This window comes from Trachypithecus francoisi, unplaced genomic scaffold (genome assembly GCF_009764315.1).
Source record: "Trachypithecus francoisi isolate TF-2019V2 unplaced genomic scaffold, Tfra_2.0 Lachesis_group2, whole genome shotgun sequence".
Taxonomy (NCBI): domain Eukaryota; kingdom Metazoa; phylum Chordata; class Mammalia; order Primates; family Cercopithecidae; genus Trachypithecus; species Trachypithecus francoisi.
Genome location: NW_022681465.1, coordinates 69,835,880 through 69,861,205, shown reverse-complemented (window position 1 = coordinate 69,861,205; position 25,326 = coordinate 69,835,880). Strand labels below are relative to the sequence as shown.

Sequence of the window (25,326 nt, the reverse complement as noted above, 5' to 3'; positions counted from 1 at the left end):
TCTTAGTTGGCATAAAATTTACAAGTTCTTACTGTGTAAATTTTTCAAATTGTAAATTTTTAATATATTTTAAAAACCTTAAAAATAAGCATAATCTTAAACAATTTTCCCTTAAAAAAGTTTGCCCATGGAAATAATTAAGGATGTGGTCAATAGTTAGCTGGATGAAATTTTACTGTAAAATTCTCTGTAATAAAACGTTGGTACTCAAGAAATTGTTAATAAGATGGTGACTAAACATAGAAATCTGTAAAATAAATGATATAGTCCACTAGTCATATCTTTTAGTCATAAAAATGATGTTGTAGATCAGTGTTTATTGAAAAAGAAAACATGTTCTATTGATTTAAAAAGAATGTTACAAAACAATACATATTTTGCTATTAAATTTTTGTAAAAACTATCTGGAAAGACATGCAGATGTGCACCAAGGTAGCAACCACCATTGACTATTAGGGATTTGTCATTTTAAATTTTGCTTCTTATTATCTAATTTATCTACAATAAACACATGTTGCATTTGGAATTAGGAAAAAGGAAATCCCAAATAAGATATTTTAAATTTCCAAATCTTCTCATTCTCTGCCAACAATCACCTGACTAATATGGGGAAGAAGTATGCAGGAAGGCTGGCTTTATGAATAGGTAGGAAAAAAGAAAACAGAAAAAAAAATTGTAGGGCTTATATAGATATTAATTACTCTTTGAGGAGTGTCAACGAATAGGCAAAATACTTCGATTTTACCAGGATATTTGAACACCTGTTGGGATAAACCCTTCAGCACCTACCCTATCACCCAAGCCACAACGACGCCTTGCTTCCATTGCAAAAGCTTCCCATCTGGTCTTCCAATGTTTCTTCCTGCTGTTTTTACTCTACTGTAGACTCTTTTAAAACCAGAGAGCAATACTTCCTGTTCTCACTCAGATCAATAGCAATATTCTTGTATTAACCTCCAAGGCCTTAGGTAATCTGGTTACCTAACAATCTCTCTGACCCTATCATCAGTCAACTGTTGCCTAGCTCACTCTGCTCCAGACATACCAGTCTCCTTGCTGTTCTTCAAACACATCAAGTGTCCTCCCCCTTCAGTGTCATTGCTCTCGCTTTCGTCTGTGCCTCATACACCCTTTCTCCAAATATTTACATGGCTTATCCAATCACTTCTGTCCTCAGTCTGTTCAAATGCCACCTTCTCAGTGAGATTTTCCACAGCCACTGTTTACAAAATGGCACATCCAACTTTCTTTTCTTGCCCTGCTTTCTTGTTCTCTACATAGCTCTTATGACTAAGGGCACATTCACTCTATGCTTATTTGTTTATTGCTTATTCTGTGTCTCCTGGACACAAGGATATAAACACCGTGTGGTCACAGATTTATTTTGTCCACTGATGAATCCCTAGCTTCTTTAATAGTGCTAGGAGCATAATAGATGCTCAATAAGTATTTATTGAGCAAATGAATGGGGCATGGGTTTGAGATTGACAATGTTTTAATTACATAAATCAATATTTAGGTCATAATCATTTTTGACTGTTAGTAATCTATACTTAAGGTAGTAGCAAGGTACCCCTCTGATGGGATCAGGGGGACTGTCAATTTAAAAGGAAAGATGAAGGGTAAGAGAATGAAATCAGGTTTTTTGTACATCAGAGGCCCCTTTCCTAAAGCATCAGAATAATATAATTCATTCATGAGTTTATGAAAATCTGCTTGTCATTGTGCTTGCTGGAGCACTACCAGGAACTGTGCTTGCTAAAGATACAAAGATGTGTAGTATTTAGTACCAGCCCTTAAGAGATCTATTCAACAGAGGCAATTCTAGGTTTTCCATGTCATTCCCTCATTCCCCTTCTCCTTGCTATCAACCAAATGTGTAACTCTGCTCAAGGCAGGAATGTGATTAACACCAGGTGTAAACACAGTTACATAGACTCACAAAGGGACTAAGGGACTATAAATCTACAAAACAGATGCCAAGAATGCGCTTGCACTGCGGACTTTGGCCCTTCTTTCCAGAAGTGTTGCTATGGTATTCTAATTCTAAACTCAAAGTACGGAAAAGCTGCTACTCTTGAAAGTTCGTTGGTTAGTAGTTCAAACCATTTTCTTTCTTCTTTCTCATCCTCATACCTCACAAAAGTAAGGAGCAAATGAGTTGGGGTTTTGCAGGACAAGATATGAAAGCCAGCTAACCCTGTCCCAACAGGTCACTATTTCCTTACATTCACTCGTTGGTGTAGTTCAGCCTTTGTTTCCTCATCATCCCACAGGTCATCAGGAAGGGAGTTGAAATCAGCCTGCCATTGAGCTACAAAATCTTGCTTGTGATCTGGACGCTTTAGAAACTCCTGGAAACTTGTTCTGTAGACATGAAGAGAAGGAGATAAATTTTATATGTCATGCCTCTAAACTATAAAATTCTAACTTTGGAAACTTTACTTACCTAATCTCATATAAGTAAGCAAGCACAGTATGCTGGTCTTCCCTCAGATGCCTGAGTACTGTTTTGATGGTGTTTATATAGGAATTTTCTATTAGTTCCCAGTAAGGTACTAAAAACGAAGGCATTTCCTGTTAAATTGTAAAGTATAGAAATTTTTACTTCAAAATGAAAGTTCTTCTGAATAATAGAGTCAAAGGAATAGTCCCAAGCAAAAAGTCAAGATGCAACTGCAACTACCTAAAGCATTCCCTGTGAGACTTCTTGCTCCTCTTCTCTCCCACGTCCCCTACTACAGCAATTCATATTCCAAATAATCCTCCATGTCTCAGCCCAGATATTATATATTCCAGAAATTGGGGGGCCAGGCATGGTGGCTCCACTTTGGGAGGCCAAGGTGGGCAGATCACCTAAGGTCAGGAGTTCTAGACCAGCCTAGCCAATATCATGGAAGCCTGTCTTTACTAAAAATACAAAAAAATAGCCAGATGTGGTGCCATGTGCCAGTAATCCCAGCTACTTGGGAGGCAGAGGCAGGAGAATTGCTTGAACGTGAGAGGCAGAGCTTGTGGTGAGCTAAGATTGTGCCATTACACTCCAGCCTGGGCAACAAGAGTGAAATTCTATCTCAAAAAAAATTATTTATTCCAGAAATCCTTCCCAGATACAACAAGTCTGCAAGGTCACACACTGAGGTTCTGAGGTTCTCCCTTAGCATCCTGTACTTTTCCCATCATAACACTGATGCTGTCAATTGTAACATCATCATTTACTTGTCTGTACTCACCTCCAGAATGGCAGCCCCATAAAGCCAGAAACTGATTGCCTTGTTTACCATTATAAGAAGACTCTTCAAAAAGTTTATGAAAAATGCACATTATGAAAAAATTATGCATAAATTTTGAAATTCAAAAGTTTTTATAAAATATTTGAACACATCTGAATAGGATGTAGTTTCAGACACTGAGAAAGATGAGATATCAGCTTGAAAAAAGCCCCTATCTGAGCAACATGAATTCTGCAAAAATTGAAACAAGAACAAACATCAAATTGCTGGTGAAGCTTGGGAGGAAAAATGGTGAAATCATTGATGCTTTACAAAAAGTTTATGGGCACAATGTTCCAAAGAAATTAGCAGTTTACTAACTGATCTTAAGAAGGTGAGATAATGTTGAAGATGAAGACTGCAGCAGTAGACCAATTCATATCAATTTTCAAAGAAAAAATTAACTTTTTGTGCCCTCACTGAAGAGGACCAATGATTAACAGCAGAACAATAGCCAACCCCACAGACATCTCAATTGGTTCAGCTTACACAACTCTGACTAAAAATAAAAGTGGAGCAAACTGTCCACTAGATGGATGTCAAAACCATTGTGCCCAGAATAGCGGTAGACAAGAGCAAAGCTTTCAATGGAAATTGTTAACAAGTGAGATCAAGATTCTAAAGCATTTCTTCAAAGAATTTGTAATGAGAGATGACGTGTGACTTTATCAGTATGATTCTGAAGACAAAGCACAATCAAAGCAATGGCTACCAAGAGATAGAAGTGGTCCAGCCAAAGTAAAAGCAGACTGTATCAAGAGGAAAGGTCATGTCAACAGTTTTTTTTTTTTTTTGGATGCTTGAGGCATTTTGTTTGTTAAATTTCTGAGGGGCCAAAGAAAAATAACATCTGCTTATTATGAGAGTATTTTGAGAAAGTTTGCTAAAGCTTTAGCAGAAAAACAACTGAGAAGCTTCACCAGAGAGTTCTTCTCCACCACAACAATTCTCCTGCTCATTCCCCTCATCAGACAAGAGCAATTTTGTAAAACACTTGATAGGAAATCATTAGGCATCCATGATATTGTTTGGCTCTGTGTCTCCACCCAAATCTCATCTCAAATTGTAATCCCCATAATCTCCATGTGTCAAGGGGAGGATCTGGTAGGAGGTGATTGGATCATGAGGTGGGTTTTTCCCATGCTGTTCGCATGATAGTGAGTTAGTTCTCATGTGACATGATGATTTTTTAAGTGTTTGACAGTTCGTCCTTCACACACACACATACACACTTTCACAATGTGCCTGCTTTCCTCTCTGCCATGATTGTAAGTTTCCCAAGGCCTCCCCAGCCATGTGGAACTGTGTGAGTCAATTAAACATCTTTCTTTTATAAATGACCGAGTCTTGGGTATTTCTTTATAGCATTGTGAAAACAAACTAATGCAATCCACCTTATATTTCTGATTTGGCTCCATCTATCTTCTTTTTGCTTCCTAATCTTGAAATATCTGTAAAGGGTACCCATTTTTTTAAAACAAATAACGTAAAAAAGACTGCATTGACATGGTTCAACTCTCGGGACCCTCATTTCCTTAAGGATGGACCACATTGTTGGCATTATCTCCTACAAAAGTGTCTTAAACTTGAAGCTTATGTTGAGAAATAAGGCTTATTTTTTAATTTTTATCTTTTAATTCAATTTTTCCACGAGCTTTTTGAAGTCCTCTCATGCCATCTTTTCTTTAATTACCATAGTGTTTGGGACATAGTTGGCCCTCAAGGAATAGTTATTGAATGAATAAATTGAATCATCACAGGTGACATATTTTGTCTCAGTTAGGAAACTGCCTAGCATGAAGAACACCTAGTGTTCAGGTCAGGGTGATGATGAGTTATTTCTCTGCTTACATTTAGAAGGTTCTTTCATTCCTGTGTGCTTCATGAAAATCAGAAATTTTCTTTTATATTTTCTTTAATAATGCAAATAAACAATCAAAACCAAGAAATAATCTAAATTAATAAAGCTGAGGATCCATATTACATTTATTATATTTTTATTGGCTGTGCATTTATTTACTCAGGGAATTACACACGGAGATGTTAGAGGTCATCTGGGCTAATTTCCTCTCCAATCAAGAAATGCCAAATGTTAGAGATATATTATCTAATCTCCCTGTGGACCTCATGTATGCATCAAGTACAGAATTTCAAGGCAGCCTCCTTCAATGTTCACAACTCATGTTACTGGAAAACTTTTTCTTCTGTTGAGCAGAAATTCATCTTTCTGTAATTTCCACTGAGTCCTTGCTATCCTCTTTGGAGAAGGAAAGACTACATTCTCACTATTTTTCTTATAGCAGAGACTGGCTTGAAGGAAGGCAATGACACAGGGAAAGAGGGAGGAAGGGACAGAATCCGGGAACGGATTTGTACTATGTGTACTATGTTTTTTCTTATGCATACATTCCTATGATATAATTTAATTTATAATCAGGCACAGTAAAATATTAACAACTAATAATAAAATAGAACAATTATGACAATATACTGTAAAAAAAGTTACGTGATTGAGGGCTCTTTCTCTCTTTCTCTTACTCCCTGATCCACATATCCAGCCTTGCTCTCAAGGCTAGAGCAGGAATGGGTCCGCTCAACAGGAGTTATTCTTGCTGTGCGGGCTCCAAATGATCATCTCTATATTTGATTAGTGCTCAAAAGTAATGTGTTTAATAATTTGCTCTTAAATTACAACAATAATTAATGTATACATTATTGGTCTGTATGTTACTAAGTCCCACTACCTTTTCTTAAGCATTTAGGCATTTGCCTGCATCTAGTTTTCTGGAATCCCCTGTGCCCTCTGTGACTTCTGTGAGTCATGGATAATGTAATATCTGTAGGTTCTTCCAGCCCCTGAGATGTAATTTTTCTGGGGTCTGGGAACTTGAACTTTCATGATGTAATGAGGTGCTCAGAGCTGTACTTTCCAATTAAATAGTTTTCCCTTTGTTAGAGAACACAAAATCATAGTAGGAATTTAGTAACCAAGGCAGTATTCTCTGAAGTTTCAGAGACCCTCACTTTATACAGGCATTGTCCAAGTTTCTGAGAGGAGCGTAGTAATTTGCTCACACAAGCAACAGATTCATCTTCAAGTACCACTGGTCAGATCTTCTGCCTTTTTCCAATTTGACTTCCTCTCTGTCACATTTCCTTCCATAATGAGTTATGAAGCTAAAAGAAAATGTTCTAACTATCAACACTAAAAAATCCAATGAACCTTGCTAGAGGGAAGCCTCAATTATCTTTCTGTTCTCTCTGTAGGAAAATGAGCTTACAAAATCATTGTCACATGTAAAGGCCTGCAAAGATAAAGAATAACAGAGGGGTACTGGGCACCTAAAAAGTGTTTGTGGTGCTTGTCTGTTTCTTCCAGTTATAAAAATATTTCTTAATTGAATACAAATCAGTTCTAAATAAATATTCACTTCATGACTGATTCTGTATCTGCAATTTTGTGCTTCTTTTCTTAAAGAGGGTCCACCAAGTCTTTGGGACTCACAAAACCTTATTACTACCGTTAATTAATTTGACTTCATTTCTTTTCTCATTTAAGATGATTTCAGGTTACCCAAGCTGGGTTTCCATTTTCAGTCTTCTATTATCTTCTTAGACAATGTTAACTATAAAATCTTTTTATTTTTGGTATTTTGGCAGAGACATCTACACATACACTTGACTGTATTCTTTCAACATTTGAGTGCCTATGATGGGCTAGACACTTGCTAAATTCCTATCCTTTTATAATTCTCTCAAATGTTTTGAGTACCTCCCCACTATCGCCCCTTTTCCCTGTAAAATGCCCTGGGATCACATTAGTTTCTTTGGTACATAATTGGGATTTTAAGGGCAAATTTTCTTCTTATTTGAGCCCATCCACTTCTCTTAGAGCCTTATTCCCCTTTAAAGGTTGATTATGATTTCACTATAGGTTTGAAATATGCTTTTCTGATAACTAGGGCACATATTTCTTATGTTCTACCAGATCCTTCCTTTACTATTACACCTCCCTTATTAGTACTTTCTCCTAAATTGTTGATCATTTCCATGTTATCTAACATTTCCATATTTGTTAGTCAGTACTAAATTCGAAGCATAGACCCCTCTATATTTTGAATGTTGAAATTGTCAGCAAGGCCAGTAGAGAATTGATCAAAAGCTCTGCTTTAATCTGAGTTACATGTCTGGCAGTAGAGTCCTATGTCTGTCAGCCTCCTGAAGGAGGACAGGTTTCCAAACCCAGCACACATGGCCCTGTGGACCCTGGGCACAGTTACAGGGAGGAGTGTTGCTACAGGTTGGTTGAATGTGAGTGAGGGCACTAAGTGGGCCACATGGCCAGAGGCATGGCTGCCTCTTTCATGGAGTCCTGGCCTTGGGAGTCTGTTCTTGTGACTCCACAGGATAGAAGCAAAGACTTCTCACTCTAATTGCCTTCTGTGCTCTTTCTGCACCTTCCTTTGTGGCTGGCAAAGGGAAGAGATCCCAGGTTTTCCTCACATTTGGCTGCTACCTGAATGCTATATGGAAGCAGCCTCTCTTTTCAATCTCTCTCCCTCCATTTGTCTACTGAAGTAAGGTTGACCTGGGGCCCTGAGAAGGTCTGGAAACAGAGTTACCAGATAAAGTACAGGATTCTCAGTTAAATTTGTTGTTTAACTGAAATCCAAGTTAAACTGGGCATCTGTCTTCCTCTTCCTTGCCAGGTGTATTAGTCCGTTTTCATGCAGCTGATAAAGACACACTTGAGACTGGGAAGAAAAAGAGGTTTAACTGGACTTCCAGTTCCACATGGCTGGGGAGGCCTCAGAGTCATAGTGTGAGGTGAAAGACACTTCTTACATGGCAGCGGCAAGAGAAAATGAGGAAGAAGCAAAAGCGGAAACCCCTGTTAAGCCCATCAGATCTCGTAAGACTTGTTCACTATCACGAGAACAGCACAATAAAGACTGGCCCCTATGATTCAATGATCTCCCCCGAGTCTCTCCCACAACATGTGGGAATTCTGGGAGATACAATTCAAGTTGAGATTTGGGTAGGGACAAAGCTGAACCATATCAGCAGGTAAACTCAGCAATTCACATGTGGGGAGTCCAGAGTGGAAAAGAACTAGACTGGGCCTGTTTTTTGCTGTAGCAAAATGTGTTTGCTACCTGACCTTACTTAGGAAATGAGAGGTGAGTGCTACACATCTTCCATGTCCCTCTACATCAGTTTCCTTCACTTTGCTTAGTGGCTGGGGAGGCTAATGTATGTAAGCTACTTCAGGAAACTCCCTGGCCCTCCATCTTCTTGGCCAGAGTATTTTTCTGCTCCTGTTTGGGGGGTCACACTGCATCCCTCTCGGGAAGGCCACAGCTCCTGTCAGATGGCCCTCTAAGTGCAGAAGTTCTCTTGAGGCCCAAGGATCTACTCCCTTTCTGCACCTCCTCAGCCTAGGGGCCTTAGTGACCCCCAGCTGTCACTTGTTGGAGGGGAGGGAATAATCTTATCCTTGTAGGTTGCCATACTTATTGCCTACACATTTGTAAATAGTCTTTTATTCTACTCTTCTCAAATTATCATGTTTTCCATTGAATCCTGAGTGCTAGAAGATCTACTTGGAGCTGGTGCCATATTTCAATGTTAATTTTGTTTTAAAACAATTCCTGTTTTTTATTTCTCTCTTGTCCTCTATAGATTTATTTCTTTCAACCGCTTCAAGTTTTGGAGTTAAGGAATGAATTTAGGTGTTTTTGCCCCACATTCCCCATCACTTACCATATTGTATCATTTTAATTTTATCTCATTGCTAACACCCACTTCTATGTCTTGCTTCTATGGTAAGTTTTTTGAACCTACATATATATTAATATTAATATATATTAAAGTAGCTTCTGTTTGGCTGAGTGAGGTCAATTACATACCTCCATAATTACATCATTTAGTATTCTCAATTTTAAATATTTTCCGTTCTAATTTCACTCTCAGTGCTAATTAATCAATTAGAAACCTATCAAGTTACATACTCTGTACTGTGTTTGTGTTGAATACAGTGAATTATTCCTACCCTCGCCAAAGAGTTTATAATTTAATTGGGAGAGAAGACATGTCCCTAGGAAAGCTCAATAATAACAGCAACACCACAATTGCTGCATTTCATAATTGGGTCTCAAATGCCTGGCACAGATGGTTGCTGCTGAGTTCATCAGAGTAAGAGATCATTGGGGACTGGAATGAGGGAGAAGGAGACCTTGTCTTTTAAAAAGCTCTTTGCCATTTAAAAAGTTTTAAAGGAAGGACCACTGTGTGGACTTTCTGAGAATTCATCTCTTAAAGCAACCAAAAATGATAGATGACAACCGGGCCTTGCGAGTTGAGCTGGGCGGAGCTTCCAGCGCTACCCTGGGACATCTCCTTGCCTTACACCAGCACACCCATTAACGTTCCCAGGTCAGATAGCTGTCTGTTCTTTAATGGGTTTAGTTAGCTTCAAAAATATTCTTCTACTTCTAAAAAGTCAAAGATTAAACTTCTTTTAAAAGCATTATGATGGGGGTATTAAAACATGAATAGAAGGCTAGAAATTTGCTGGATATGTGTTCTGGGGAAGTCATTCTTCCAGGAATCTGCATCTCTGTGTGTTCTTGAGAAGAAAATTGTTCCTCACAGAACCCATTTGTTCCTCCGATTTTAGCACTTAATAGCAGTTCAAAGCATGACTCAGAAACTCAAGTAGGAGAAAGGATGAGATATGGGTCACTGAGTAGTCTCTAAAAAAAACTCAGCTTTTTGATGGGTAAATATATATTACCTGCTGTAAAAGACCTTCAGGATGTTGCAAATGACAGCATGAATCTTACTATATGCAGGAGAAAGAATGAATTCTACCAGCTTGATTCTAAATGGCCATACCTCAGGAACTGGTTCATTCACATAGACCCATTCTTCTGATCCTGGCTTAGGTGTCTGCAGCACTATTGCAACAGGTGATGTGTCTGTAGAGTCAGCAGGTGATTTCTTTACTGGTACTTTGCCTCCTGATGGTTTTCCTTTAGGAGAACCTTAAACATGCATATCAAATTATTCCAATACAAGTAAATGAATGGGACAGAATTCTGGTGGATGAATACATCTATAATTGCCATGGACTTCAGGTGATTTATTAACTACTTTTTAAGCTTTTCTGAGGAGTCTTACAAAAAATTCTTATTCTCCACAGCCCCCAAATTAACAAATAATATTAATAATAGTAAATGTCTTAAAGCAATCCAACCTATCCAAGTGGCTAATATATTTGGTATTTTATTTTCATCTGTGTTCTTGCTTTCATAACGAACATGTGACTTTTATAAAGTTTAGATTCTAGAACAAAGTGTATTTTGCTTACTATTTCAAAAACTGGCAAATTAAACTCTCCACGCTGAATGAGAAAGAAGGTAGCTAGAACATGAGTGGTGCTCTTGGTATCCCTTGGAGACCAGGTAAGAGGGCAGAGAGAAAGGAGGATATTTTAAGAGTCAGCTGGAGTAGGTGAGTGATGCAGGGGAGGAGAAGAGGAGCTGTTGTAGCCCCTGAACATTCTCTGCACATGACACAGGGTTTCTGTGGGGAAACTATATTTCTTGCTACAGTTAGGGAATAAAGACGAAGGTAATTGCTGTGCCATAAGCCTGGTAGAATCAAGGCATGAGAGAAAGAGAAAGGAAAAGAAAGGGAAGGAAAGGAAGGGGAGGCGAGGGGAGGAAAGCGGGGGATGCTTGGGAAGAAAACAAGAAAGAGGAGGTCTAATTTTCAATTCAGAATCCGAAAAGGACATTCACTTCACTTTCCCTAATGGCATCAAGAGGGGAATCTAGATCTGTTAAGTGATATCCTATGGTATGAACAACCTTGGTCCTTAACTCAGAGAGCACTAATATTCCCAGAAAAGATCAAGTTATTACAGTTTGGAAATTCACTCCATTTAAAATTCCACTTACCTTTAGATTAATTATTGAAATTTTTAGATGCAGTTTACAGACACCTGTAGAACTAGGAGCACTTTCTTCCTCCAAAATGTATTTCTTTAATGAGTATTATTTAAAGATAATGCTGTTTAGAAAAACAAATACATCTTCCACTTTTATGTTAGTTAAAAATAAGTGGATTATAAGTAGAGGAGAAATTGTTAATTATATCTTGTGGGCAGTTTAGGTGATCTCTACTTATATATTTAAAAACAGTATCTATTATCTGTAGATCTGAAGTTATATCTGAATTATATAAAATTTAGAAAAATTTAAGATAGTCTTTGTTTAGGCAGTAACTGACAATTTTCACAATTTGCTGTATTTTTCTATATAATGATTTTCCTTTGACCTGAATCTCTGGTGAAGTACAAATGATAACTCTATGACCAATTTAAAATGAATTTGTCTAAGAAAAATTCCTAAGAAGAAGAATTTTGTAATGATAAATTAGAGACTGGAATGAATTTCTTTTTCTTTTCTTAAACATCATGATCATCCAGTAAAAACTGAGTCAGGGAATATTTCTGGACTATTGTGCTTTGATTCTATACAACTTTTGTGTAACTTTTCACAATGAAAATGCTGAAGAGCCAAATATTTGAACAAATAAAAATGTATCTGTGCGTTAGTGAATATTCACTTTTGAACAAAATCTTTACTAGCATCTTAAATGTAACAAGCAGCATTACTTTTAAAGTATCCTCCATGCAACCATATGAAGGCTTCATTTTCTAATAAGATGTTTGCTTTCACTTGTAGAGTTGGATCATTGAGTCCTCAGTATAACTATTCCTCATGCTCATGGATGAAAGGTTTGGAAAATAATCTATGGATTAGCATATGGTAAAGGTACATATTACCAATTTTTTTGTTGTTAAGAACCTGATAGTATCACACAGAAACCCACGGCACTACAATGAATATAAATAAAATAAAATGCAGTAAAAAGAGAAATTCAATGTTAGAACACTGGATTTTCAAAAATCAATGTTATAAATAAAGAAACAAAGACAAAGTGACAGATCAGTAGGTTTGAGCAAAGAGATAATAATAGGAACTCAGTGAAGGTCTGAGTAATTAAAAGTCAAGAGCTGGAACCAAAATTTCCAACTAAGAAAGTAAATAGTTAATTCTAAGATAAGAGGATCAATTGATGAGAGGGCATTAGGAAAACCAAACACTTTCAAATTAAATTGGCCTTCCTCAGGGAGGTGAAAGGATTGGGATGTGAGAATTGTAGGAGGGAGGAAAAGATAGGGAAAGTCCGCTTTATGTGTTTTTTTGTTGTTGTTTTCTTTTAAGAAAGGCATTATTTTTACTTTTCTGTTGCAAAATATGTCCTCTAGGACTTAATTTAATTAACAGCTTCACTAGATAGAAACCAGATCAATTAACAGTGATGGCTTTCTTATTGCCTTGGGGGTCAACCATGTTCAGCAAAAACCATCTTTTTGTTAACAGTGCTAATGGCTGCCTGGGCTGCCAACAATGGCAATCAAAGTGGAGATTTAGAGTGTATTCGATAAGATGAAAATTTTAGCTCAGAAATGGACCAGACTGAAGCAACATGACCAGGAAGAGAAGAGGTCCAGTGTTAAGCAAGGAGCCAGAGACTGAGCATGTGTTCTCAGAACTCACTGTTGAAAAACTATTCTGAAAAAGCTCATGGAGGGAAAGCTTTCTCTGCTTACTGTCCTAAAATTTCTGCTGTTACTCTGTGTAGAGCTGGAGATACAGAATGTGGATGACTATAAAGTAATGAGACTGGTTATCCAGGGTTGCTTATAAAACCTAATTTTAGCATCTTTATAATCAGTGATAAGAGGGAACTCTCCAGGTCAGCTTTGCAAAGGATTCCCCTTTCTGCCCACTGTCTTTAGTAACTTGGTCTGGGGCCAATAATAATAGTCCATATTTATTTACAGTTTATTCTAGGTCAGACCCTGTACTATTTACTTTTTTGCACATTTACTTATTCTTTATAATAGCCACATGAGTAGATACTCCTATTACTCCATTTCACAGATGAGGAAATTGAGGCATATTAAGGTACAGTAACTTGCCAGAAGTAACCCATATATGGTAAATGGCAGAGTTAGAATTTCAGTCTAGGCAGGGTGGCTATAGACTCCATGCTTTTGATTGTCATACCTCATTGCCTTTTAGTGTCTATTGATGTATTTCATATTGATAAATGTTCTTTTGATTCATACTTCTCTGAGTTTGCAAACTCAGAGAAGTTCTTACACTACTATTTACTTGGCTCGTTGATTTTAAGATTATTTTATTTATTTTGCATACCAATTTTCTTTTCGGTAAATTTCTGGTAAAATTTTTTAAACTACAGTCTGATAAACAGATTCATTAAAAGACTCGTACTTAAGAGCATAAATAGTATTTATTTAATTTATTTAAACAATTGTAACATCATTGAGGCAAAATCCAGGGAAGTTATGAGCAATTTAGTGTGCAAATTAATGTGGGAGGGTAGATAATATTCTCCAAAGAGTGAAGAGGCTCTTTTTTGTTTTCTCCTCATAGGTTAACAGTTCTTAACAAAACACTTCTTTATTCCTTTTTGACTGTCAATTTCCTCATCTTTGACATGGTAAAATAATAATTTCTACTTCATAGATGATTGTGAGAACTTAATGACATTGTACATGTAAATTATCTTGTGTAGTGCCTGGTGCATAAAAGGTACTCTATAAGAGGTAGTTTGTTATTATGCTTATAAATTGTATTATAAAAAATGACTATGGCTGAATTTCACTACCAGAACCGTGATCAATCATAAATTGCCAGCTTTTGTATGCATGGCATCAACCTTCCAATGAAACCCAATGTATTTTGCATTTGCTATAAATCTATGATGACCTTGCATATTGTGCCACATATTGACATATTGTCCTCTGTTAAAGGTCTCAGGTGATAAAAATCTATTTTAGAAATTAATCCTGTTAAAACTTAAACACATCATACTTCCTTCATCACCTTGTTTGTCAGGTTGTTCTGATTAATGAGTCATCACAATAAGCGTTGTGTCTTTGAGCTGAATGTGCTAATTTCCTAATTTAAGGGCTTTGGATTTTTATTTGTATTTCAACAGCATTATTATAAACATGTTTTTTCACTGTAATCTAACTTCAATATTTGAAGGAAGAGGTATATTATAAATAATACACCAGAAATCATTGAATGTTTCTGATTTTCCAGTGGCTGCAATAGAGCAGTAAGCCTTGGGCTCCAGTAAAGTAGTTCTCAAATGTTAATGATCATCAGAATCCTCTAGTGGGCTTGTTAAAACACAAAACTGCTAGGCGCCACTCCTGGAGTTTCAGATTTAGTATCTATGTTTCTAACAATTTTCCAAGTTATGCAGATGCAGATACTGCTGGTCCCAAAACCATACTTTAAGAGTCTCTGCTCTCATAGATGATCTAGTTATTTCAATTTCCTTTCACTTTTGTCTTTTTTCCTCTGTTCTTCCAGATCCTTCAAATTAAATGGCATTAATGAGACAGCCAGGTGGGAGGGGATCCCTGGACCAGCCTACTTACTGGGGTCGAGACTTGGGAAGTTCATGGCATCTGTGGTGGGGAGGAGCCTGGCCCCTCTTTTTCCTGTGTGGAATCTGGGATTCAAACTGCCAGGCAGGAGGTGTTCTAGCAGAGGGACTCTGGCCTTGCAATAGTTCCTGTTTCCCCCTTTTTCTGTTTTAACCCAGTAAAACCTTGCTTTACTCACCCTTTAAACCATCTGTGAGCCTAAATTTTCATGGTTGTGGGCAGACAAGAACCCCATCTTTAGCTGAACTAAGGAAAAGTCTTGCAACGTTTTTGGCACCCAACGTGGGACTTGAGAAGCAGTGAGTGAAATGGGGACTCAAAATCGCTCACTGTTGCTTCTAAGCCTTTTCATCCTTGGACTTCTGAGGGTGGGGGAAACCAAGCCCCCAACCCCCATGAATCCCAGGTCTTTTCATGGCCTTTTCCTTCTTTTTACTGGATAGATGGGTAAACATCAGCTCCCCAATGCTCCCTGCCCCATGCCAGGGCTGGGATGCATGGTCCCAGGGTCCTGACCAGCTGGATGGCTGGTTCCCAGCCACAAACCACCAGTCTTCCCCTTCCCCAGCCAAAGGGTTTTACTCCATTGGACAGTAATTGAACGCATCACCCTGGTGGAGGAACAACTTGCATAAGAGTAAGAGGCTCTTTCCTAGACATTTTAAAACTGTTTTATTTTTTTCTTTCCTCTTCTCCATCCTGTCAGCAGTTAACCTTTAAAGTTTCCCCCGACCTTTACTAGGCCAGGCCCCTCAACTAATACTGTTCATATTTTCTGTAAAGTTTTAATTCTGCAAAAGGATTTGTTGGGCTAGTCTTGGGCTGGGGCTAGTCTTGGGCTGTGGCCAATCTGGTGTGCTTTGCATGTCTGTATGGTTTGTGCTGAAAGCCTCCATCTTGCTTTACATCCTGGGGGCATAACCACTTGGCAAGGCTTTGTGTAGCAATACTGCATTAGGGGATGAGCCCTCTCTGGTTCAATGTCTGCATGTTTTCCTATCTCTGTCTCTTAAAGGACCCCACCCAGCAACTGGATTTTCTTCTGCCTGTCTATGTATGTACTGTGTGTGATGTCTGTGAAAAGGGCTCTAATTAATTTGACCTAAAGAAAGACAAGCACTTGGATCAAATACATTTTTTAAGGGAAGTTAAAAGCTATAGTACCTTTCAGTTCATGTGACTTTAATCTTTAAGAAGTAAAAACAGCCTGAAAGACTATTGGTAAAATCCAGGTCAGATGCAAGGTTTACTAAGTGTTTTAAGGTTACAAACTGCTTTTTGGGTTTTGAGAACTATTTGTTGACATGCGACTTCACAATTGGTAAGGTCTGGGCACATATGGAACTAACCACACCCTTAATTAAGAAGGCAAACCTTGGCTACACTTAGCACACAATTAAAGCAACTCACCAAGCTTTACCTTAAAGTTAAAATTCATAGGAGTTAATTGAAACTATTAGAAATAGATTTACATGCAAGGTGTGTAAGAACAGTAAAATGTGTTTTTTAGTAAAAGGTTATAAGAAGGCATGGAAATGTAAAACTTTGCCTAGGGTTACAGGATTGTATTGAATTAAATTAGGAAAAAGCTGAAGGTTCAACAAAGTGGTACAATAACTGTGGAAAGTAATCTTGCAGAAAAGGTTCTCTATGTGAACATATTGACTAAATTCCAAAAAGGGTATTATACGATTTTCCTGTAAATTGATCACTGAAATAAAAGCATAACAAGGTTTTCCTAAGGCATTAATCTGCTCTTTGGTAAAATTTGTAAAGGGATATAAAAGGTTTGTGCTTCTTTAAAATTTCTGAGTCATCACTTTGGCAAAATAAATAGTTTATGGCAATATGGAATTCTATTTAATAATATCAAGTGCTTTACACATATTTAAAAGCCTTCCCAAAATCAAACTTCAGTATCAAAATTATCTTCACTGGCACCTGGCTTTTTGAATACTTCAGAGGGCCCCTGAAGTGTCCAGAAAAGAGAGGTAAACAGGATTGTTTGACAGGTTTAGGTATGTCGGATTGCCAAAATGATGCTCAAGTTTCTTTAGGTTATATCTTGGTGAATAATGCTAATATATGTTCCAAAATTGCATAAAATTTCTAAAGTTCTAATGTCTAAGTTTATGCTATCAATCATAATTAAGGTTGTTACATTAAGTTATTGAAAACCATGGAGAAAACCAAACTTCTTTGTCAATCATATTTCTAGCTGTAACTACCCTGGACATTTTGCTATCCACAGACAACTGTCCTGTTTTAATCCTTTTCAAAGATGGTTTATAATGAGCAATAGAACTTTAATAGATGCTCTCAAACACAGGTTTCTGGTAACTTTGGAGACTGTGACACTGGAATAAAAAAATGTACAGAACTCATGAACAGCTGAAATGTTCATAAATATCAAGTGAAGCAAGAACTAAATGGACTGAACTCAGAAAGCTGAAGCAACCTTTTTGACTTTTGCTTGGAATATTGCTAATCCTTATTTTGTTTCTCAGAGTCACGGGAACTTATTTTGAGCTATTTATGGCCTTTAATAATTAATGAGTAAGCAAGGTATACTCCTGTGATCAAAATTTGGAGCATGTTTGTTTCTCTCTGCCTGGTTCCTCCAGAATTTAGAACCTATCTGTGAGTATTCTTATGGCAATATACTTGTTTGCATCAGTGCAATAAAAATCCATTTTTCTTTTGCAACAGGACACAATTGGAGAAAGTGGTTATTTTACCAAGGCTTTGACTGGAAGGGTATGCTTCCCTTTAAGGAGTAAATCTCTACTTGCAGAGCCAATAAAAGCCCGGAGGGGAAACTGGCCTCATACCTTCATCTATGCAGTCCCCGTACAAGGTTCCTGACCTGTGGTCAGTAAAGAATATCACTTTCTGGCCAGGTGCGGTGGCTCACGCCTGTAATCCCAGCACTTTGGGAGGTCGAGGTGGGTGGACCATAAGGTCAGTAGTTTGAGACCAGCCTGGCCAACACAGTGAAACCCTGTCTCTATTAAAAATACAAAAATTAGCTGGCTGTGGTGGCATGTGCCTGTAATCGCAGCTACTTGGGAGGCTGAGGCAGGAGAATCGCTTGAACCCAGGAGGCAGAGTTTGCAGTGAGTCAAGATTGCACTGCTGTATCCCAGCCTAGGCGACAGAGCTAGACTCAAAAAAAAAAAAAAAAGTCACTAATGCCACTTTCTAACACGTTCAGGAGCTCCAAGTTTATCTTGGGACCATAAGAGAAGACGGCCACCCACCTCACAGGTATTTGAGGATACAAACTCATGGTTGGGTTTGGCTTTAAAAGGTCTCATGTGAGATTCCTTATGGAACAGACTTTCATCAAAACCAATCCAAAAGGCCTATACAGAAATAATTATTCTTGGTGCACTTTATGCAAATAATCAGGCCAAGTATAAGACTAAAATCTATTTTGCAAACCATTCAGTCCTGTGATGACTTTTTAACAAAAATGAGGATGGGCGAGAGAGAAATCATGTTTCAAAACTTATACATTTGTCGTTAAGTTCAAAAGTCATTAGTTGTTTTTAAGTTTTCACCTACATTTTAGACTAACCCTGCTTACTCCTGTGAACCAACCAGCAATTTCTGGCTCCAGGTCACAAAGAACAAAAGGGATGAGTAATATAAAAATCTGAATGGATATTCTAGTTCTAAGCAATTATCCTGCAAATCCTGCGAGGTGATGGGAATAAATAGGATGCTCATCACTTGGAGGTTTCCTTTTTGGGAAAGTAAGACCAAGGCAGCTAACCAAACCCAAGCACCATGCACCCAAATCTTAGCAAGCATAACTATAGCTACCTGTTATCTGGGTGTGTCACAAGACATTTTTTCCTCTTCCTTGTTGGAGGAGGACTCAGTTCCACAGTGTCACCTTAGCATTCGGCTTATGATAAGGAGTCCATGCAACTCCCTGAGGCACATTTTTGTACCAAACTCAATTCCAAGTTTTGGGTCAAAGCCCTAGGAAGGAAAACTGGATCTACGGAATTCAGGGGCAAATGACAATAGAGGTTAAAAGGCACAGCAAAGCTGAGAGTGGCTGATTCCTGCCGATTAAGCCAACCCCAAGCTTCCTGTTTCATGGATAAAGGTCAAGTTAGTATCCAGACATAAATGATATCTAGGAAACTCCAAGGCTACTGGCAGCAGGGGAGATAAGGCATACATGGGTAAGAGCAGATAATTCCTATTCTCTAGGCCCTCCCTGCTTCATGGGTGCAAGGTGCTTTGGCACTCATGGCGGGACCTGCCAAAATCACTCAGATGCAAGTATGGAAGAGGGAAAGTGGACACGCTTCCCTCTCCCTCATGTACCCTGGTTATTTGCTAGGAAGAGACAGAAACCAGGAATGCCTGCTCCCCTCTTTCTAGATGGGTGACCATTCATCTTCATTCTGTATCCCTTTCAAATGCATCCTGACCCTCTGGGACTCCTTGAAAAGGTGTTACTTTTTTCTTTCTCCTCCTCTGCCCTCTCTTCACAGGTAATTGTGTCTCCGTACTATGGGACACTCCCCTCAGATGCATCCTACAAACTTGAAAGAGTTTATTTCCCAAGCCTTAAACTAGTTGGCTTAGGATTGGGCTCAGGGGAAAGGAACCCAGAAGCCTGACATGCCAGCAAAAGAGTAGAGTTTTTTTAACCAGTTGGGGTTTGGCCTCCCTGTGCAAACTGGTAAAAGGCCTCAGAATTTTTGAGCTGTCCTTATTTCGTTTTGATACATGTTTTCTAATAACTCCATTTGTCTGCTCTTGCCTTCAGGCCATCAAACTGTAAATAGTCATGCAAGTGGAGCATATGACGATGGCCCCTTCTGCTGGGAACCTTTAAATAGGCCTCTGAGGGAGCTCTGATTGCCATTTCCCCAAAACAGCGACCCCTGTCAGCAGGAAGCAGTTAAGATCCGTCTTTGTCCTTATCCTTAATCTAACAACAAACAGTTAGATAGATGTACTTCTTTAGAGAGGGGAATGAGACAGCCAGGTAGCAGGGGGTCCCTGGAGAAACTCCAACCAGCCTGCCCACTAAGGTGGAGACTTGGGAAGTTCATACCATTTGTGGTGGGGAGGAGCCTGGCCCCTCCTTTTCCTGTGTGGAAACAGGGATTCAAACTGCCAGGCAGGAAGGGCTCCAGTGGAGGGACTCTGACCTTGTGAGAGTCCCTGTTTCCCTCTTTTTTTCCCTTTTCACCCAATAAAACCCTGTTTTACTCACCCTTTAAACCGTTTGTGAGCCTAAATTTTCATGGCCATGGGATGGACAAGAACCCCGTCTTTAGCTGAACTAAGGAAAAGTCCTATGACATTAATGCTCATAACATTGATACTAAATTTATTATTTTAAGTGGCTTGGTAGCATCTACAATAATTGACCCTGTAAGACAAATCAGAAGGCAAACATTGGAACAGTACTAACACTAATACATGTGGCAAAGCATCGGAACTAAAGATGGCATTATTTCCAAGTGTTTGTTCCAGAGAACTCTGATCCCAACAGATATTCCTCCAAGGGAGAAGAATTCTGCAGCCAGAATGCCCTGGGATCTTACATATGGTGTCTCCTGCTCCCTTTGAAATGCACATTGTTATAGAAAAAAAAAAAAAATCCTGTAATTAAAAACATTTTAACTTGATGTAACTTGTCATTTTCTGAATTTAGTTGATTATTGAAAACTTTCTTCATTTGGCTCCTAATTAACATCTCTCCGGGGTAAGGCTATATGTTTGAAAAGCCATTGTTTAATGAAGAAACATAATGGGACAGTGCCAAATGGGTTCAAGAGGAGGTGAAATAGTTTTTAAGAACACTCTAAATACCATTGTTAATGGCATCTCAGTGTCGAGATTTGGGAGGGAGAAGGGTAGAGATTGATCTACTATGCAGAGAAGATTATAAATGAATCAAAGACATCGACAGCAGGAAATAATAAGTTTGAAGAAAGGAAAAAAATAGATGGTTCCTCAACTAAGAGGCACTTCAAATATAATTGGTATCAAATGGCCTGTGAAATAAACAGATGAACAATTAATGGTGTTCACCTGCAATGGTATTAATTTGAAATGTTAAGAAATAAAATCATTTCTTCCACAGGAAGGATGTCCAAAACCACATTATTTATATGTAACATAAAAATGTCTAAATCTTGAGAGTTCACCTATTTCAAATATTATTTAATGCAATAGAATAGTAAAATAAAAGCAAAAAATATTTGGAAGTCTTTGTAGTTAATTTGAGCTAGCTACATGCCTCCAATGTATGTATTTTGCTGTTGAACTTGTGTTTGCTTATGAATTGTTTGGAGTCTGTATGCTTTTATTAAGGATGCTCTTAGAGCATGTGTTAATTATGTCTAATTTGATGCTTTGGTACCTAATATACACAAGTCTTTTTAATTTCTATTTTTGATGATTCTATAATGATGTTTCATTTGCTTTTTTGATCCTGATGAGAAAAAAGGGATGAGTAATGTAAAATATGAAAATTATTCTATTAGTAAACAAGTGAGAGCCGAGCATAAATTATAGTCCTTAAAATTTTAGCTAAAACTTTTATCTCAGTGTTAACTCACCAGTTAGCTCTAGTTATATAAACCCATCATATCATATAATTAGAGAAGGGTGAGATTCTCTGTGAGAATCATGGTTATGTATATTTAAATGTCCAAACGTCTATTTTAGCACGTTATATTTTGAACATTACACACTCTTGGACTGCAATAGCACTGGCAATTTGTGATGAACAATTTTAAAAAGACACATACTTCATGACAATGCCACCTGAATGAACCTGGAAGAAGTAAATTGCATGCATCCATAATTGCGTTTCAATCTTTAGTTAATTGGTTGCTACAGCAGCTTCGATATGAATCTAACTGATAAGCATTTTAGAGCCTGGGATTTTCTTTCACCAACTATCCATTACTTTAGAAATTGTATCCCCCTATTTCACAGAAATAAAGTAAAATAGAAAAAAGAACATAAATGAAACTAGGGTCAGGAAAAATATAACTTAAAGTAGAAGTTCAAAATCAGGAGAGGAATTAGAAGGCAGACATGGAGATCTAGGTCCTTGCATAGATACTAAACCTGAGCCATGAGTTTTTTTCTGAACTTCTTTTCAGCCAAAACACAAAGGAAAATGCTCTCATTTAGAGGTGCCCATTATCTAGTCACCCAGAGGAAGAGACATTTTTCTGTCCCTTGATTCTGAACAAAATTTATCACCTAGGATTTCATACAGGGGCCACTGAATGATGTAGTGGGCATAATATTCCTTCAGAAAATATAATACCAGGTTATTATTGGTATAATAAAAGTTTCACCCCCACTGCTATGTTAAGTTGTGGAGGACTTTTTTTTTTTTAACTGGAAGTTTTATTTCATTTCAATGGACATTAAAGTTGGCCTACTAAATTAGAAAACCAAGGAAAGTCATGAATGAGTTTTGAGTGAAAACATGGTCTTCAGAAAAACTGTTCTTAACAAAATTCTTTACAATAAATAACTCTATAAAAGCTTAAAATTGGCCAGGTGTGATGGCTCAGGCCTGTAATCCCAGCACTTTGGAAGCCTGAGGCAGGGAGACTGCTTGAGCCCAGGAGTTTGAGACCAGCTTGGGCAACATGCTGAAACCCCATCTCTACAAAAAAATACAAAAATTAGCCAGGTGTGGTGGCATATGCCTGTTGTCCCAGCTACTCAGGAGGCTGGGATGGGAGGATTTCTTGATCCTAGGAGGTGAAGGCTGCAATGAGCCATGATCACACCACTGCACTCCAGCCTAGGCAACAGAGTGAGACCCTGTTTCAAAACAAGAAACAACTTAAAATCAAACATTATTGTTTCATAATCAAACATTATGCAGAAGAAAAACTTTGCAAGCCTGATATTTTAGAGACAGTGTCGCATGGATAAAGCCATAGGCATTTATAATTAACTGAAAAAGGCAAGCAATGCAATGCCACCAGATTAAGTTGTAAGATACCTGGGCAGTAGGGAAGCAGTCGAGGACAATAAATAAATAAATAAATACATAAAAATAAACCCAAAAGACAAACCAACCTAACCTAAAAACAAACTGGACTTAATAGCTTGCATTTCAGAACTGAGGCCATGGAATTGCAATACTGAGAAAAGAAATATAAAGTAAATACCAAATACGAATGTCAGGTCAAAATAATTTTCAATAAAACAACATCAACAAAAATAACTTGTTAATGCTCAGATAGATAACTTAAAAGTACCTGACTGTTAAAAAAAATAGTTACAGAGTACACATCCAAATACCCTAAAAGGGTCACCAGCCCTCATAAATAGGCTTTTAAAAGTTTACTTATTGAGGGTATATGCATGACATACATTTTCCAGGGAATTTATGATTCTTTAAAAAAGCAGGGAGTGGGTTTGAGGGTGGGGAAAGTAACTCAAAGTTCTGTAAAATATTTGCAAGGTTCTCTTTACTCTTTGATGGTTGAAGAATTTTCTGAAGAAACTCAAACAAGTAATAAGAATTAAAGTCCATTGCATGAAATACAAATTAGAACAAAGTAAAATCATTAAAATCCTTTGCCAGTATGTAGTTACACCAAGAAGTTACATCAAGTTGTAAACATTTGTTAATTCAAATTCACGTATATAATATATATATATATTTATATTTATATATATACACTTTTTTTTTTTTTGAGATCTGTCTTTCTCTGTCACCCAGGCTGGAGAGCAGTGGTACAGTCTTGACTCACTGCAACCTCTGTGTCTCCCAGATTCAAGGGATTCTCCTGCCTCAGCCTCCCGAGTAGCTGGGACTACAGGTGCGCGCCACCACGCCCAGCTAATTTTTGTATTTTTTTAGTAGAGATGGAGTTTCACCATGTTGGCCAGGACGGTCTCGATCTCCTGACCTCAGGATCTGCCCACCTCTCAGCCTCCCAAAGTGATGAAATTACAGGCATAAGCCACTGCGCCCAGCCCTAATTCACATTTTTAATTGTTTATAAATTACTGGTTTAAATGATTACCAAAAAAAAAAAAAAAAAAAAAAATGTAGACAGGTCTCAAAAACTTCAAGAGTTCCACTGAAAATAGATGGTAAAAATTAAATGTTCTACTTACTTAACAGTATTGTACCAAGGTTACTTTCTTAGTTTTGTGAATGTTCTAAGGTAATGTAAGATTTTTATTTTATTTTTTACCAAAGTGCTTATCTGTGAAGGAATTCAGTAAGGGGCAAAGGAAACTTGTTTCAGTATGTAGCTTTCTGATGGCACAGCTTAGCCCAAGGATAATAGTTAAAATATCTCTGATGAATGGATATTCTGCATATTAGATATTGTCTAAATTATCCCTGCAAGCATCACTTTTCTTAGCAGGGCCTCTGGTCAGTGCCAGGATGCAGAAAGTTTGAGACTATATTCGGCAAGGGTTTATGATTTACAAATGTCTGAGAGAAGTGGTCAATGTATACTACTATACAAATCTAGTTATTTGCACTGAGATAGTTATAAAATGCAGAATTACATGTAATTATATCTATTTTTATCTGCTGTACCTTTTCTTTTGAGTGCGGTTTCACCTTTCTTCCCTTTTCCTTCCTGAAGAGATTCTTGCTTACCATGCAGGGCTTCTAAACAAAATTCAACACACAAAAATCATTGATGATTTACTTCAATAACCTGGGCTATATGATTGTAAGCAAGCTAATGCTATTTCCCATAGGTAAACAGTTACATTTGTGAACTGCATAAAATGGCTCCGGTCTTAACTTTGAGTTAAAATTATCCTGAAAACAGACTATGGGTTGAAACTTCTGGAATGATAGCTCTAATAGCAGCATTATTCTGTCACATTGAGATGTTAAGTCCTAACTTTAATATGAACATTTGGTAGTGGATTTGATCATAAACTCTTTAATGGAACTAGCTGTGGTGTTTTTAAAAGATAATCACAAATCCATTTGAAGCACCTGGCTGTATTTGGATTTATTTCAATTGAATGTGCCTACACAATAAGACAACTGTATCTGTAATAAAAATAATGCCAAAGCCGGGTACAGTGGCATGTATCTGTAGTCCCAGCTATTGATGAGGTTGAGGCTAGAGGATCGCTTGAGCCCAGGAGTTTGAGTATGGCCTGGGCAACATAGTGAGACCCTGTCTCTAAAAATTAAATAAATAAATAAATGAAATAATAAAATAAAAATGATGGCCAAACACTTTGAAGAAGAGGTAAATAACCACATTGTTTTGATATGTTGCACCCTTGAACTTCTCTTGGTCACACGCTTGGTTGCCTTGTGACTTCTACATTTTTTCATTGACTGTAATTGTAATGCGAAGAATGATGTGAGTATATTTATCTTAAATTCCCTGGGATATAGTTCAGAAATATATTGGAAGGGAGAAATTGGAAAACTGGTGATCTAGAGATGTCCCAATTAATGAGTTTGTTCCTTGAAAAAAAATT

The 25,326-nt window shown here is 37.7% G+C and overlaps 1 protein-coding gene across 4 annotated transcripts in view; it reads right to left on the bottom strand.

Annotated features, from left to right (window-relative positions):
• SPEF2 (sperm flagellar 2) overlaps positions 1-25,326 on the bottom strand; it is a 203,936-nt gene that overhangs the window by 69,577 nt on the left and 109,033 nt on the right. For all 4 annotated transcript variants that reach the window (XM_033179347.1, XM_033179345.1, XM_033179346.1 and 1 more), the window contains 4 exons: positions 24,413-24,487; positions 10,170-10,318; positions 2,450-2,577; positions 2,229-2,367 (listed from right to left, as the gene is read on the bottom strand). In XM_033179347.1, the coding sequence (XP_033035238.1) occupies positions 2,229-2,367; positions 2,450-2,577; positions 10,170-10,318; positions 24,413-24,487 (491 nt within the window). The remainder of the gene's footprint in view (positions 1-2,228; positions 2,368-2,449; positions 2,578-10,169; positions 10,319-24,412; positions 24,488-25,326) is intronic.